The following is a 16,749-nucleotide window of genomic DNA, read 5'->3' as shown; positions in this document are numbered from 1 at the left end:
ATTATTACAAAGGCTTCCTACAATTATCCTCTAATAGTGGCCATTTTAAAGAGATTATGTAATTATATGTAAAATGGGCATACTACACATGAATAGCTCTTACTCATTGCATCTGAACAATTGATGACTAGCATAGAAGTTGATCAGATGGACCACTTTGTAAAAAATTTAGACTTTTACATGTAAGGAAAAATGTCAAAATATAGGACTAATTCCTATATTGACACAACATTTGGGGGAATTTAATCTCACATTTGTAAGAAACTCACTGATGGACTTCAGAGTCCATCAGAAAAAAAAAAAGAAAAGAAATGTATGTCTCTGACCTACTCATGTCATAAATGGTAACAGGAGCCTTTTGGAATGATGGAGAAAGGAGCACTGGGGACCCATTTTAATGCAGCCTGTTTCATATGTTTCTTAGGCAGTAGGCAGAAGAAAAAGACACTTTAGAAAACCGAGTTGATTTCTTACAAAGCTGGGATCAAAAGTGCCTTATTAATATACAGGAAAAAAGCACTTCTAAATGTATTCCTCCAAAACACTCTTTTTTATATAAAGGAAGAGTATCTTGGATATGGCTCTTTCAATTGTCATTTTAGTAAAATATGCCCCCATGTAAAAGCAAATTAAAATTCCTTGATAGCACTATGTGGTTCACACCCTCCAAGTGGTTTCTTGGAACTACAAATAAAATACTAACTTCTTTTATAAAGTATCCTCTAATGCCACTACCATTAGCAGCAAAATGGGGCTGAAAACATAATTGTAGCATTTCCCTCCACATCTACTGAAGAAATTTATATAATATGTTTAGCTGGGAAGCTTTCACCAAAATAAAGTGCTACTGTATACCCTGGGTTTAAAGCACCTAACCTGGAAGACAAATTATGGATGTCTTCTCCTCTAGCCTGCCTTGTCAGTGTCCATGGATCTATGTGTCCACAAGAAGTATAGTGGTTGTCCAGTTATAATATGCAGAAGTCATAGATAAGGACACACAAATAAGTGCTAATTCCTGGGACTCAAGTTTTGAGGATTTAAGAAACATTACTTGAGGGCCAAGGAATACCATACAAAATAGAACCTCCAGATCTTGGGCCAAAGTCCCCTTCAGGCAGGGCAGCCAAAATGGAGTTTCCTGAGATGTTTTATCTGTTTTCATTGAACAAAAGGTATAACACCTGAGATCCTGGATGATTTAAGACTTCCATATGTTGAAGTCAGTAACTCCTGGGCAATGTTTAATGAGGAAGACTCACTCAAATGAGGTTAAGATTAACTTCATAAAACGTTTCTACTCTATTGGTAAACTAGATAGATATACATACTATATGTAAACATATATAGTAGAAATGTTTTATTAAATGCCAAAAAATAAGAGATGAGGTGAATTGTATACATATATATCAGTCACACACATTAAAAAAAATCAGTGTTGGGATTGTTTATTGGAAAATTCCCATTGTCACATTTCCTTGGGATGCACCCATGTTAGCAGTGGCTTCCTACCACTGGAATCAAATCTGCCTGGATTTCTTTCTGCTGATATTCCTCTTACTTTCATTATTCATCTGGTCTCTTATTCTGTGTTGTCTTTGTCTGTTTCCTTCACAGCCCTGTTATTGAATGAGCTTGGTAAGCATTTCATTTCTTCCATTTCCTTTCCATTTCTCTGGGTGATTTTCCATGAATGTCAGGTGATACAGTAGTTTTCTGACTTTTATTTCTATTGATTTACTAGCAAGATTGTTGTTTAGGGCCATTACCTCATTTTTGTGTAGGTTAGATAGCTTATATTCCATTTTTAGTTTATACAATCTTTTTTAAAAACCAGTGATTGCTCAGGGATGCACAAGAATTAAATTTGTGCACTAAATCCCATTAATCTTAAAAGAATGAGTAGTGATTAGATCATGAATGAATATTTTCAGATCTTTCATAATTGTAAATATTATCTGGCAAGTTTTTGTATCTTGGATGGGTGGTCAGGCAGTCCAATGTCACAGGTATTTGTTATTTAGCATGTAAGTTAAATAAATTGTAACATTTATTCTTTTTTCTTTTTTAGGTGGCTTCACAATAACAGGTAGGAATTTTTAAAGCTAATGACGTCAATTTTTGTTTTGCTTTCTGTTTTTGCCATATGTTGTTTACATTTTTAAAAATCATTTCTCATTTTTTATTTTCTTTTAATGAAGGAAAATACCTGTATGGTAAGACAGTTTTTTTTTTTTAAATGTTCTTCATTTCCCCCAAATGCCTTTAAAAAATCAAACCAAAACCACATTTTACGTAACCTACCTTAACATTTAGCTGTGGCACATGGTGCTTTTGCTGATTTTACACATTTAACATTTTACACATTAACTGTGTGTTGTATTTATGTACAAACAAATTTGTATGGAGAACCTGTAATTGTTCACATTTTGATACTGGTCTATTTGTAAATATCCATATAGCACTGATGATGTGTGGCATATTCGGCTATATGCTTCAGAGCACCAGACTAAATAAGACAATTGCTGGCCTCAAGGAAACTTAGCAACTGACATCCAGGACTGTTCCATGGCCCAAACTTCAGCTCCTAATAATACATGATGTGCTGTTGACAGGGAACAGAGCAGTCCCTTCCCCTCATCCCAGGACACCAATCTGAGCCCCTTTGGGAAATTCAAGCATTATTAACATGAGCACTTGAAGTGCATTACAAAGTGCTCTATACAAACCCAAGATGCCACTCAAAAAGTTTAAAACTCTTAAATTCATACTGGTATCCAGCCTGTGTAAGTCACAATACTTAGTACAACTCTAAAGTTATTTTCTTGTGTACAGAAGGAGGTGTCTCCTTACAGTTTCCTCTCTTTTGACACTAAGTATTTTCCCATTCTTTCAGAATCATCTATGCAGATTTAGAGAGAGAAATATCAAATGGCAGGGGTAATGTGTCTGAAGCTGCAGGTTGACGATATCTCTAAAGACATCCTAATGGCCACGGCATTTTCTGATATATTGTGGAGATATCACTTCTGTAATTATTTTTTTCTGAAATCAGCTGAACGAAAATATTTAAGGAAGGAAATGCTCCTTAAAATTCCAATTTTTGCAAATGCCGTGGTAGGGAAGTTGAGGGTTAATTAAACCACTGTTCTTGTAAATTCATTATTAGGTAGTTCCAACATGCTTCTGTCCAAAGTAGAACTTTCTGAATAAGAGCAATTTCACAGGGGCTCTTTTCTCTCCAGTGTTTCTCTCCCAACACCACATTTAATGGCAAAATGATCCACACTCTCTCAGAGACATGCAAATTGAAAAGGATGAAAATGTTAACAGGACAAGCCCTAGTAGAGGATTTTTAAAATCTGAACCAGCTGAAGCTCTCTCCCAGGTCAAATCTCCCTGATTGTGCACTGCTGAAGATGCTATTTTTAAACATAATGCAGGAATTTATATTTATTTTAAAAATTGTTATCTTCTTTTTCTCATCCCATCATTTTAACTCACTGAAGCCTTCTTGGAAATATTCTATTCCTGGCACCCAATAAGTTGGTTATCCTTGTGAGATTTGAGGGAGGTGGAAATTGGGCAAAGCAGCCTTCATGGCTTCTGAAGTAATTAGAAAGAAAAAAGCTAAACATTGTAGAAATATTGTAGTGTCTAGCAGCATCTTCAGCACTATGCAGCCTGATAATGAGATCTTCACTAAAAATCTTTGGCTATAGAAAGCCTTGTTAAAATGCATTGATGTATTTAGATATTTTCCTGTTTTCCTTATTGAATATGTCAGAATTTTGCTTTTAGGGCCTTCCTTCCACATCACTTGAAGTATCTTCCCTTTTAAGTATCTAGGTAATAACAGAATCCTAGTTTTATTTTCTCAGAAACTGTTCATATCATGTTTTAGAATATCTGTCCAGTCGTGTCCAACATTTCCTGCTGTGGACATATCTTGCATTTGAGAGAACAGAATCACTTCCTCCAAATATTTCTATCATTTCATATACTTAGTTCGTTAAGTTCTTTCTTAATGGCTTCAATTTGAAATAACAGCTTTTCTATTGTTGCCATCTCTTCCCAACACTTGAAATTGATACAGTTAGAACAAGATAATGTTCTAAAGCTCTCTGGGAATTTCTACATTGGCCTGTTCTTCTCACTGTGTATGACCCTTCTTCTCCCAGTCCAGGTCAGAAAGCCTGGGATCCACTCTATATATACAGATGCCCTGGGGAAGTTTCTAAAACTTAGGTCTACACAGTGAAAAGCAGCTTTAAGTCTAAAGAACTTTTCTTTGAAGTCAATTTGAAGCTTTGAAGTCAAGGCTTTGAGATGTAGGGGCAATAGAGAAGAATTAATCTAGCCCTTGGACACTGCCTGCAGCTTTTATGTGGTCTTGTGCAGCTAAGTGTGAAAATCTAAATTTGAAGCAGGATATATGGAAATTGAAAAAGTCATTTGGTCCACAGCCCAATATATTTCAGAGATTTCATTAGTTGTGGACATTAAGTGCTGGAGGTGATTTTGGAATTTGCAAATCTTTGCGTGTTGCTCCTAGACCTTGCCTCGTTGAAAGGCCCTGTTGGAACCTCTGACCTCATTGTCCCTTGCCCTTTTAGCCATATAACATAATAACCCCCTATACATTATAGCTTGTTAGAGTTTGTAAAGCATTTCTTATTCATTATATAATTTAATCTTCAGCCTTGCAGAGTAAGATTTTACTGTTCTCACTTATAGGGAGGAAATGAAGGTTGAAAGTGATTAATCAATCTACCCCCACATAACCCATCTAGGGTTCTGGCCCTCTGACTTTAAGTCCACAGCCATTTGATGTCTTTCATGTCCTCCCTTTCAATCTCTTTATTCCTACCTCTATCTTAACCCGTTGGCAATCCAAAGTCCAGATATGTCCTATGAATGCCATCAGTGTGAATTCCAGTCAAATGAAACATGTAGGGGGGGCCCCAAAGGGGAAAACTGGAGCCCATTAATTTGGATTGTTTAATAAAATTAAGTATTCTGGTTCAATCTGTTTGTCTAATTCCCCAAACAGGTAGTCATAGAGTTTAAATTTTTTTAAAGATTTGATTTATTTATTCATGAGAGACGAGAGAGAGACAGAGAGACAGAGAGAGAGAGAGAGATGCAGAGACACAGGCAGAGGGAGAAGCAGGCTCCATGCAGGGAGCCTGATGTGGGACTCAATCCCGGGACTCCAGGATCACTCCCTGGGCCGAAGGCAGGCACTTAACCACTGAGCCACCCAGGGATCCCCCATAAAGTTATAAATTAAAAATCAATATAGTTCTTTAAAGGTTGCTCTCCCAAATATATTATGGTCATCATATAGATTTAACAAGGTCCATGGCCGTTTAAGAAAGCCAAAGTATGAAAATTCTGAGAGTTTAAGACATTTCAATCACTACAGTACCTAAGGTAGAGGAACAAATCCTTTTCAACTTTGGCTTCATTTACAATTGAGGAAACTGAGTCTCAGAGAAGAGAAATGCTTTCCCCAAATTTAGATGGCAAGCATATGGCAGAGTTGGCACCAAGTCCCAGTCTCACAATTCTCAGCTTAGTTCTAGGTAGCTCTTCATAGAAGCCAGCAGCAGGTAGATTTGGCAGCCAGCTGAGCCAGGAGTTTAATGAAGACTCTCGGCCTAAGTACCCCCACAGTTACTGTGATGATAGCATACCCTTGCAACACCTACAGTATATTAAACATTCTCCTGTTCGGACTGCTCAGGAAATAAATAAGCATGTTCCCAGATGCTATGTTACTCAACCCTCAAACAAATCTATGATACTGATGGAGCAGGTACTACTATCCCCATTCAGGTGGGAAAACTGGGGAAATGGCCTGCTCAAGGCCATGTCATTGGCACCAATAGGCTTCCAAACCAGGTTACCTGTCATTGTACTAAGTGCTTTCCGTTGTTTCATGATGCCTCTAGAAGCAATAACTTGAAGGACAAGAATACTCCACTTCAGATGCTTGCAGGAATCTAGCTGCATCCCCTCCCAAGGAGTATGTGGCTCATTCACATAATCTGGTTTGACTCATAGAACACTTGACCCATTTATTTGCTCACTTCTGCAGCCTCCATAGGAGTGGCCTCTAACTACTCAAACCCCAAACTAACACTGCTTGTGATATGTGCATCTGGGTGTGATGTTTAGCTTACTAATTCCACAAAGCTCTGGTGGTAAACCAACACAGTCCATCCTGCTGATTTTCTGCCTATCCTTTTCGCTAGGCCAACCTGTCTTCCGGAAAGTTCATGCTAGAGAACATCCGATTCCCTCTACTGTAATCACCATTGCAGGTACTCGTTGCATCATGGTCCTTGAAAAACCAGTTTGATTAGCTTGAAGTTAACTGCCTTCTGATTGTTCTTTAAGTCTCTAGACATTAAAGTAACACAACTTGGCCCCCAGCGCAACTAGAACATTGCTAAATAATGCAGTGGCTTCTCTGAAGCTCCGAATATGGAGAGTCAGCAACAAAACACAAACCTATCCACGCAAGACAGGAGGCATGGTAGAGGAAGCCATGTGGACCTGCAAAGAAGATTGACCCCCATGGCCTCTCCTTCTCAAGTTTCAATATAATCCAGATTTCTTACAAATCTTGCTTCTCAAACATGGGTTGTTAATTCCAAGTATAATGCAGTTTCTTTAAAAGCAAGCTGTATTTCTTTCTAGAGCCTGCCTTTCTTGCCTCCAGGCAATATGCTAGCCACATATGCACAGATGATGGTACATCTGTGGAGGTTCTCCAAAGGGAACATTGCCAAGATGACCAGAGGATCACACAACCATCCCAGATCCACTGTAAGCTGAGAGCCCGGTCATCTCTAAGTCTGGATGAGGACAGGGATATTTATTCCTCAGTCATCCCCATCGCCATCACTGGCCATGGTGGTAGAAACATTTCCTCCTTTCCTCATCCTCACATCCCACTTCCCAACTCCATAATCATAATACCCAGACCTGACTACAGACTTGTTACAGAATATTCTCGTAGAAATAAATAGGCCAGTCTTTTTAGGCTCTAACCAGAGAGGCCAATCAGGTGCTGAAAACTGTCAAGAGGTCTCTACTTTCAGACTTGTCAGCACAGATCTAAGTGAAGGATTAAAATAACCTTGAGCAAATTGTCCCAGTGCTGTCCTTGTACCCCTTCCCAAATATGACATTGTTGGTTAAGATTAAAGATTGCAACTATGTGAAAGAATAGCAACAGTAGCTCCTCGGGTGCAGACCTGCATGTGGCTTGTACTGTTTTCTAATAGGGAATCTCACTCTGAGCCCTTCACCTCTTAGAGAACTGCTGCTTCAAAAAGCAGCCGAGCCAGAGAGCATTAGCAGCAGCTTTTTCAGAGATCCCAGATATCTATTAGCTTCTGTTACTTGTCATTTGCAAAATCAATTACTCAAAAAGAAGGAAGGTCCTATACTGCTGGTTTTATCACAGGATAGTTTTATGTCATGTCAATATGGATTTTAACAGTAGGTATTAATGTATTAATTATCCATTTGATCCTCAAGTTGTATTGGTTAAGACTCTGATGTTATGTGACTTATTATCAACTTCTCCGTAAAATATGGAGAATTTAAAAAGTATACATGTATGTGTGTGGAGAGACAGAGGCAGAGAACGAATTTTCTGTCTTAGAAGCAAAACTAAAACCACAATGTGCTGTCTCTGGGCATAAATAAGGAGGTGAAACTGGCTTGGCCAGAGTAAAATGGACTGTATTTGCTCCAGCATTCAAAGTGAAAAGGAAATCAAAACAAAACAAAAAACAAAGTGAAAAGGAAACAAACATAATAGACAATCCAAAAATAGGATGTTAAACTATGTCCCTAATCAATAAAAGATATCTACTGAGAGGACACTTTTTAAAAAATAGACCCAGCTCTCTTTGCCAGGATCAAAAATCTGTACCATAGAAACTAATTTATCAGTATCATGTAGAGCAACAATAGGATTTATCCAGTTGCCTCCTCTCTGCTGCATATCATTCTGTCTTAAATGTTCATGACATTTATTAAGTGAAAATAGCCCTGACCCTTCTGTGACATTATGCCTTTGTGCTTTGACTTCTGTCTGCATGGAAAGGCCCTTCTTCCTGTACCACCTCTTGCCCAAATTTAGCACCACCTTCCCCTGGTAAGCTTCTCTGCAGGTTTCAACGCGAATTTCCTGTATTTTTTCTTTCCTGAAGCCTTCCCGGACTCCCTTACGCAGAGCAAGCTGCTTCCCCACCCTGATCCCTCAGCCCTCACCTTGCTACACTAGAAGTTGTCCCATCTCTATGCCTCACTTCCCGTGTGAACAATGAACAAAGGATTTTTATATGCATAGAACAAATGTCATGAACTAGTTACAGACATAATGGCACCAAATAAGCATTTCTTTCTGATCAGAAGGATTGAAAGATGATTTAAAAGGGAATAGCCTTTTTAATCACTGTGATTGGATTTGATTTACTACCATGTCCATGTATCTAATACCATGTTCCAAATAATTTCATTTTGTGAAATGTGGCATTAAACAATGCAACCACCTCACCTTTCTTTTGTAATCTCCCCGATTTTCTACCTAAGTTGCCTTGAGTCCCATTTAAAGCAACTTACCATTTATAAATAAACAATAGAAAAGAAAGCCAAAATAAATATTCTTTCCCAGTGGCTTTGCAATTCAAATAATAAGCCCAGGTGTTCTTCTGGAAAAATAATTTTAATTTGATGTACGTCTCTAAGACATCCATGTTCAGCCAAGGTTTTGAACAGACACTAACATAACATACTGCTTAGAAACTACCACTAACCTTTTCCTGGGATCAGAAAGCAGTGGGAATCACAATGTGATGGATTTGAGCACTGGGTTGATTGGAAATCACAAATTTAAGCCTATCACTTCCTTGACTACACACACATAATTTCAAGGACATATGTTGTGGACACCAGTTGGAACCCTTGTCTTCTCTTGGGTCATAACTTCCCAAGCCTACTATAAAACGCATTACAACTTCTACATTCAAAATTGCAACTCTCCTTTGCATCTGCTAACTTTCAGCAGTTTTTGGCCAGTCCAAAATCACTTATTTTTAGTCTTCATCTAATTTCTTTGGGGCCCTGTGAAAACTGGGGGTAGAAATATCAGATTCTAAAGTATTCCTTTAGGAAGACACTATTGAGGACATATTAAAGAATTAATTAATATGCTACTTTCTACTTTTGCCTTGGGTTTATTTAGACACTAGGTTATGTAAAATGCTAGCAGTGTCCCTAGCGTATCTGCTCCATGCCATAGCAGTGAACAACTGGCCTTGGAACCAGTTCTCTACAAAATTTGCTAGAGCATCATATGGAACCACCACAGCAGGGTCCTCAGCAAAGGGAAACCATGTCTTTGGAGGGAATGGGAGGTGTGGACTCCTACAGAGCTGATACCTACATGCAAAAGGCAAGAAGAGTAGGCTAGAAATCCCTCCCCTTCTCATGTTTCCTCAGTCAACAGATTCCTACTGCAGGCAGTTTACCTGGAAAGTTCTAGAAGCAAAGGTATCAGCACTGAGGTCTTTCCATACCACCCATACTACTTCCTTCGAGATGAGGTACACTTGACTTGACTCTGAGGGGAAGTAACCTGGCTTGTTCCAGCATTCTGTGCCTGAAGGGTAAGCAGGTAGAGTGATTACAGAAATAGTGTTTGCCCTTCACATGTGCATGGCCTTTTCAGTCTGGGATTTATCCTAATGACCTTCACAACAAGAGGAGCCATCTGTGAGCTTCCCCCCCCCCCCCCCCGCCCTTAATGGACTCTCAAGTCCATTAACATTTTCTTAACACCCACTAGCCTCTCCTGGAGTGTCAGCTACATGGTGGTTCTGGAAATAATCACACTCATATGGTGAGTAGTATTAACTCCCAAAGGCATCACCTTTGCCCTCCCTATTTACTTTAAGATGAACGTGGTCAGGGTCTTCTTAACAAATTTGAACTTTCCCCCAGAGAGGATGCCTGAAAGTACAGATATCTCAGTGAAATGGAATGGATGTTTTGCTTCTTCACTGGCAACAGGAGCTCTGGTTAAGATCAGAATTTCCCTTCCACCAACTCTTTGGCCCTGGAGCATTTTCTGTTGCTTCTAGAAAGTGGAGAGGAGGAGGCCAGATTCCTCCACCCCTTGAGTCACTCTAGTACTTTTTATTGTGGTTCCCTCAGTCACCTGCTAAAGGAATGTGTACAAACAGCCAAATGAACCAGCATCACAGGAGACAGCCAGGTGACTCCCTCAGAATAGATCATGTGCGGGCAGGGTCTTTCTCAATGATATGCCTATATGAGTTGCTTTCGTGATCTGCCACTTTGGCTTGTGCTCAGATTGTGGGTCATCCTATCCACTTGCTGTCAACAGTGATGCACTGCCTGACATGCCCAGCCTCTGGTCAGTTCTGCCCTCCAGACTTCTGATCTCACCCGAGGGACTTTGAGTAGGTCATTAGGGCTTCCTTTCTTCTCGGTGTTCTTATAGCAGAATCCAGGGATCTCCAAATAAGATTGAGCACATTGCTAATTGTCTTGCCCTTCCCTTTTCACAGAGGAATATGATGACAAGCAACCGCTGACCAGCAAAGAGGAGGAGGAGAGGCGCATTGCAGAAATGGGGCGGCCCATTCTGGGAGAACACACCAAGCTGGAAGTGATCATTGAAGAATCCTATGAATTCAAGGTATGCTTACCAACACTGCCCACAGGGGAGGCTAGGCCCATCTTGAAACCAAGACTGCTCATAGTGTTAGCAATTTCTGGGCTGGCTCATTAACTGAGAAGTTTTTCAGAGCAGAACTGAAATAGGAAAGTTGACAGGGAACCAAGAGGCCCTGCAAACCAAACGGTATCAGAGCCAGGGTTCAGCGGGTGGGATCCATCACTACACAGGGTCAGGGGTACCCCAAAGGGAGGACTTCCTCTGAGGGGATAGCAAGAAAGAAGCAAAGGTAGATTCTGAGAGATTGTTATGTATGGGGGAAACCAAGTTCTATTTGAAGAAGCAAATACATTCATCAAAAGCAAAGCACTTACACTGCTGACAATTAGGAGGCTTTTGTATTGGAAAGGGATGGTAAGCTATCTCTATAAAATATCCATCCCATTGACAAGTTCTCATTCATATTTAGTCCTCCTCTTCAGATCCTGGGCCATATTAGCACAGTCGACATACTGAAGGTATATAGTGCCTATAACCAGAAAGTTTACAATTGAGCTGATAAAATTTGATTCTTGGTTCTCTGGATGATGAGAGTCATTTTTCAGAAGCTAAGTGGATGGGTCTTAGGATGAGCTTAGTATTTTGAGGTGAAACTTCCTGTCCATCTTAGCTGGTCCCTCTACCCCATCCCACCTTCCATTCCACCTAGTCCACACAGCCCTGACATCTGGGAAGACCCCAGGAGAGCCACACTTTAGTTCTGGAGTGGGACATGGAAAGGAAGATCATTCTCTGGTTTTCCAGAACCACAAACCCAGAGTGTAGATGTATCTTCCCTCACTTATTTTTCAAAAGCAGACTCTGCTCCTGTTTGCAAAACCAGAATGAGGATCCCAAAAGGGAGGAGCAGGCCAGGAACTTGGAAACCTCAGTGTTTTTTAGCTTGATGTTTCATAGTAGTGATTTCCTTTTTTTTAGCTGGGTCCATGAATTATTTTAAAAAATTGGTTCACAAATTGAGGTGCCTGATAGGAGACAGGTAGAAAGAAAAATGTCTTTTGCAATTAAACTGGGATTTTTTAAAGGATAAAAATGCAATTAGACTTTCCCCTTCAGGTTGCTACAAATCACTGTTTCTTTTGTTCATTGTCACGGAAAGAAGGAGCAGGGGTAAAGACCGTGACCACTGCTTTCTAGGCAGACCCCAACTGTCAGAGCTCACCTGTTGTTTGATCTAGAATCAGCCTTACTGCACACATATGACTCGTACACATACTCACACAGGTTCCCTGTGATTCTGGGGTACCAGATAACTCAGACTGTCCATTCCTATGGACCAGTTTGTCCAGATGTATCTAACCTCACTCTTCCTCATGCACCTTCTTTTCACCTAGAATCTGAGCTTCCTCCCCCACTCAGGGCTCTCGTGGGGAATAACTGTGTGTTCTTTCCCTTATGAGACAACTTTCAACTTTTACCTTTCATGTACCCATGGCTAAGAGTAACAATCACAGAAACTTTCTGCAGGAAGCATTGGGTTGGCTATGGCAGGGCACAGTCTTCCAGGCAGCAAGGCTTTCTTGGGTCCAAAGTTTTCTCCAATGCTCCATACATTTGAAAGTCCCCCAATTTCCTTATATAAGTTCACTTGTTTAGGGTTCTTTTTTTTTTAATTTTTTTAAAATTTTTATTTATTTATGATAGTCACAGAGAGAGAGAGAGGCGCAGAGACACAGGCAGAGGGAGAAGCAGGCTCCATGCACCGGGAGCCCGATGTGGAACTCGATCCTGGGTTTCCAGGATCGCGCCCTGGGCCAAAGGCAGGCGCCAAACCGCTGCGCCACCCAGGGATCCCTGTTTAGGGTTCTTATCTTCCTAGAATAGTTCCCATAGACTATTTCCTCCCATCTCCTCAAAATTCATCAGTAGCTACTATTAACACAAAAGGGAAATTGGGAACATGTTCTCGAAATGTCCTCAAATATCAATTTTGATATTTTGTTATTCTTTTAGGAAATTTCTTTTTTTCTAGACCATACCTATTTTAAAGAACTTGTTCAGAGCTTTACAGAACTGTGAACTGCATTAAAGACCAGAATCTGACACCTCACAATGTCCAACTCTGCCCCTACCCACTGGTTTCCTGTTTACTATGTTTTGACTAAGAGCATGACTTTCCTAACACCCATTGCTAAGGGTGAGGTTATAATAGTCGCTTCCAGGGCTAGGGCAGTAAGAGTGGATCACTGGCCTACAGGAAAGAGAATAGAGGTGAATAGAGATGGACATATCCAAGTTCAGGTGTCCAAACTTCAAATTCATTTTATTCGGTCCCCCCTCCTCCCATAGGTCAAGGGAGGAGATGTATGCAAATTAAGTCCTAGGAAGAACCCAGGCTGTCCCATAGTTCCCCAGGGTTAACATGAACAAAGTTTATATCTACCCTGGGCTTTTTGTACACATAAATTTTAACTTTCATTTATTTTAAAACTTTGCTCTTTAGAGATATTCCTTGAGGCACGTCTGTGTAACTCTTACAGCAGTTTGTCTCTTTATTGTGTATTTGCCAGGTGTTGGGATTATCTGCCTTGGCATCAGAACAGAGGGCTCTTTTGGGGAGACCTGTTCCACGTTTCCATTACATTTAGGAAAAATCAAGGTCATTTCATGCAACATTCTACACAGAACTTTGAGTTGGCATCAGCCAAGGTATTCAGAGGGCTCAATAAAATGGGGCTGAGTCCAGAGGAAAAAGACATGCTTGTCATGTGCTTCAAGTTACTGTGGCCAAGAGCAGTGACAGGTATAGCTGTTATCAGGGCCACTGGCAGGACAAGACACGAGGCTAGGGGCAGAAAAGGTCACCACCCTAAGGGAACAACCTAGCAGAGAATGTTGTTGAAGGTACAGAGTGGGCCAGCTGGAGATGGGCCCTTTCATGTTTATTATCATCTCAATGTTCAGATGATGCTTGTGGAATGAATGCACTTGACATTCTGATGGAGCTTTAGACTTCTGTACAGGCTGCTCAGATCACATTTTCCTTCCTCCCAGTTTGCTGATAACTTGCTCCCTCCCAAACCATAGTCAATTCAGGTACATTGCATTAAACATGTACGGATTTTGGCCTAAGAAAAATAATGTGTGTTTTCTGCCTCTTTGCAATTAGTGGGAATTCGAGGATGCTCTGACAGTAAGTGTGGACATGTGGTAGACTAGTCCATGTGGTAGTTTCTTTGGGGAGAGCAGCCTTACGTCCTGGAAGTGACCCTTCTCCCTGTAGTTGCTATGACGTGTGGTAGTGCTTTGGGTACATCTGCTTGCTTAGTTTGCCTGTGAACGTTTGGCTGTTCTATTGTTACCTTAACTGACATTTAGAAAGCTAGAGTGTGCTAATTGTATAAAAAAAAAAGTGCTTAAAAAAAATCTAAGAGGAAAAAAATGTCTAAAGAGAAAAGTAAAGCAAAGCACGGGGAAATTCAGTGCAACATCAATTGCAATGTTGCCTAAACCATATGAATTAACCTTTTCTTGTTTGCGACAGAAGTACAGTTAGAGTCAATTCTCTAAGAGCTGCCAGGCTGACAAAATCAGGAGCCAAAGAAAAATCTATTTATTGATGCTCATGCAGCAGCGATCTTGGGGCTTTGCTATCTGGCCGCATTTCATTGACAAACAAAAGTACGATAATAATAGTCTTTAGTTCCATAATCTCTCTGCCAATTCCAGCTATTCAGAGATATGTAATGCTGAGCAGGTCATACATTAATTCAGTTGTAGGCAGCACCCTATAGGTGAAGTCAACAGAGAAACAAGTTCATAAAGCATTCAAGGGGAAGGGATGCGCTTTTGCAACATCTGCTATTTTAAACACTGAGGCCATTCTTCCTTGGCCATCAGGCAGGAGAGGAGGCTCATATTTGCTATGAAGAAATTTCTATTTCAGAATGGTTCCAAGCAAGGACTGTACTTGTTTGCATAATCGTGACACTGTTTGATGTCAATACTGTTGTTCCAAGCCTAACATCCACTATCCTTTGTATAACTCTGAGGTTTCAAAATCAACAAGGTCTTAGATTTCCTGAGGCTTTAACCAACCCAGCAGTTATCATCTTATTCTTTCCAACCATTCTAGAGTACCGTGGACAAACTTATTAAGAAGACAAACTTAGCCCTTGTGGTTGGGACAAACAGCTGGAGAGAGCAGTTTATTGAAGCCATCACCGTCAGTGCTGGTGAGTGCCTTTCTCTGCTATGAATTACAACGGTCCAAGCTGAGCTTGCTTTTCCTACTGTGACCACTTGGTCTGGATCAAAGCACCGAAAAACTTTCAGGGTAAAATTAAAAGAGTTAAATGTACTTGTAGCATACCTGCGCATTTCTGAGACTGATTTAGACTGTCTCGATGAAGCAAGTGTCTTAAACCTGGCATTCTTCTCCATCTACACTGTGTCTTTCTGGAAATAGACCAGATAAATTTAAAGACTTGTGTGTCTCTAACTCACAGCCAATCATGAGGCTTTGTCTGGAAAATCCCCTGAAAGCAGGAGAAGTGGCCAAGTGAAGGTCACAAAGGAAGCAGCAAAATCATAGGTGGGATAAGGTGACGTTAAGACACTTCACCACTGCCATCTGTATCATTTTACGCTCTTTTCAGCAACATCTAACAAATAAGCGTTTCCAGTGGCTCTTAGAAGTGGAAATAGAATCACATTCTGTTTCTTCCTGTATAAGCAAAGTACAGAGTCTTATTTAGGAAAATCTTACAAAAATGAAGTTGTTTTCAAACTCAGGGAGTCAGAGACCTGAGAGAATTAAATATAGAAGGAAGTATCTTTTCCCTTGATTGTCATACCATATCCACTGCCTGTATGATTTTATAAAGACAGAGGAAGGTCCTTCCCCAAGATGCATGAAAGCAGCACCATTATGGGCTCCCCTGCCCCCCAATTCTTCTGCTCCATCTATACTGGTTCTTTCTCTTTAACAGTCCCCAAAGGTTCATCTTCTACTATTGCAGCTAATGAACAAAACTAGAATTTTTAAAATAGTGATTCCTACTGTCAAGTATGTAACCAGCATCACTGGCAGTTGAGCCATGACTTCTAACACAACCCCCCTCTTTCCAATCTGCCCCAGAATAATTTGACAAATCCCTGAAGTGCTGTGGGAACAGAGGGTGGTAAAATGTTTGTGCCTTTTTATTATGAGTGCTATTTATAATCATACTTTAGTTTCTTGAAATTGAGTATACAAAGGAAATTTATGCACATTAAGTGGTGGGAAATTGCTTGGAGAGCAGATTTAGAATTTACATGCCAATTCTACTTAGGGGAGGGGATAACCCCCTGTCTTTAGTCCCTTTGGCCTGCCATTACAAAATACCAGAGAATGGGTGGTATATAAACAAGCTCACAGTTCAAGAGGATGGAAAATCCAAGATGAAGACACTGACAGATTTGGTATCTGGTGAGAGCCCGCCTCCTGGTTCAGAGACAACAGCTGTCTTCTTACTGTATCTTCACATGGAAAAATGAGCAAGAGGGCTCTCTGAGGTCTCATTCACAGGGCTTTCCCCTCATGGCCTAATCACCCCCTAAAGACCCTACCTCCTAATACCATCATACTGAGGATTAGGTTTCAACATATGAATTTGGGGGTGGGTTTGAGGGGGGGCACAAACAGTCTACAGCACTCCTACCTTATGGCTTTTGTTTTTCTATAAATCCAACATTAGTTTTTGAGACACGAGCTCTACTCCATCTTCACAGGAATAAAAACTAAAAGGACAAAAATAGCTTGAATAAGAAACTGCTGACAAGGCCAATTGAAAACATTAAAAATAATACAATTGTTTTATGGGCTTTAATATATATCAGAATCAGAACATTAAAAACATTAAAAACAACATAAACTTTAATGAACCATTCTCAACGGTTCCTGGGTTTCCTCTGGCTGCAGATATGCGAGTATTTATATAATGGTCACAAGCTGGATATAATTAATTCATGTTTCTACATGT

General features: G+C 40.2%; 1 protein-coding gene across 1 annotated transcript in view; it reads left to right on the top strand.

Annotated features, from left to right (window-relative positions):
• The window catches only part of SLC8A1 (solute carrier family 8 member A1), a 299,968-nt gene that overhangs the window by 237,767 nt on the left and 45,452 nt on the right, over positions 1-16,749 (top strand). Inside the window, 6 exon segments of the mRNA NM_001304962.1 lie at positions 1,618-1,638; positions 2,072-2,089; positions 2,202-2,216; positions 6,261-6,329; positions 10,617-10,747; positions 14,862-14,961. Of these exon segments, the coding sequence (NP_001291891.1) occupies positions 1,618-1,638; positions 2,072-2,089; positions 2,202-2,216; positions 6,261-6,329; positions 10,617-10,747; positions 14,862-14,961 (354 nt within the window).

This window comes from Canis lupus, chromosome 17 (genome assembly GCF_011100685.1).
Source record: "Canis lupus familiaris isolate Mischka breed German Shepherd chromosome 17, alternate assembly UU_Cfam_GSD_1.0, whole genome shotgun sequence".
Taxonomy (NCBI): domain Eukaryota; kingdom Metazoa; phylum Chordata; class Mammalia; order Carnivora; family Canidae; genus Canis; species Canis lupus.
The sequence above is the reverse complement of the archived record's forward strand: the minus strand, read 5'-3'. Positions and strand labels throughout refer to the sequence as shown.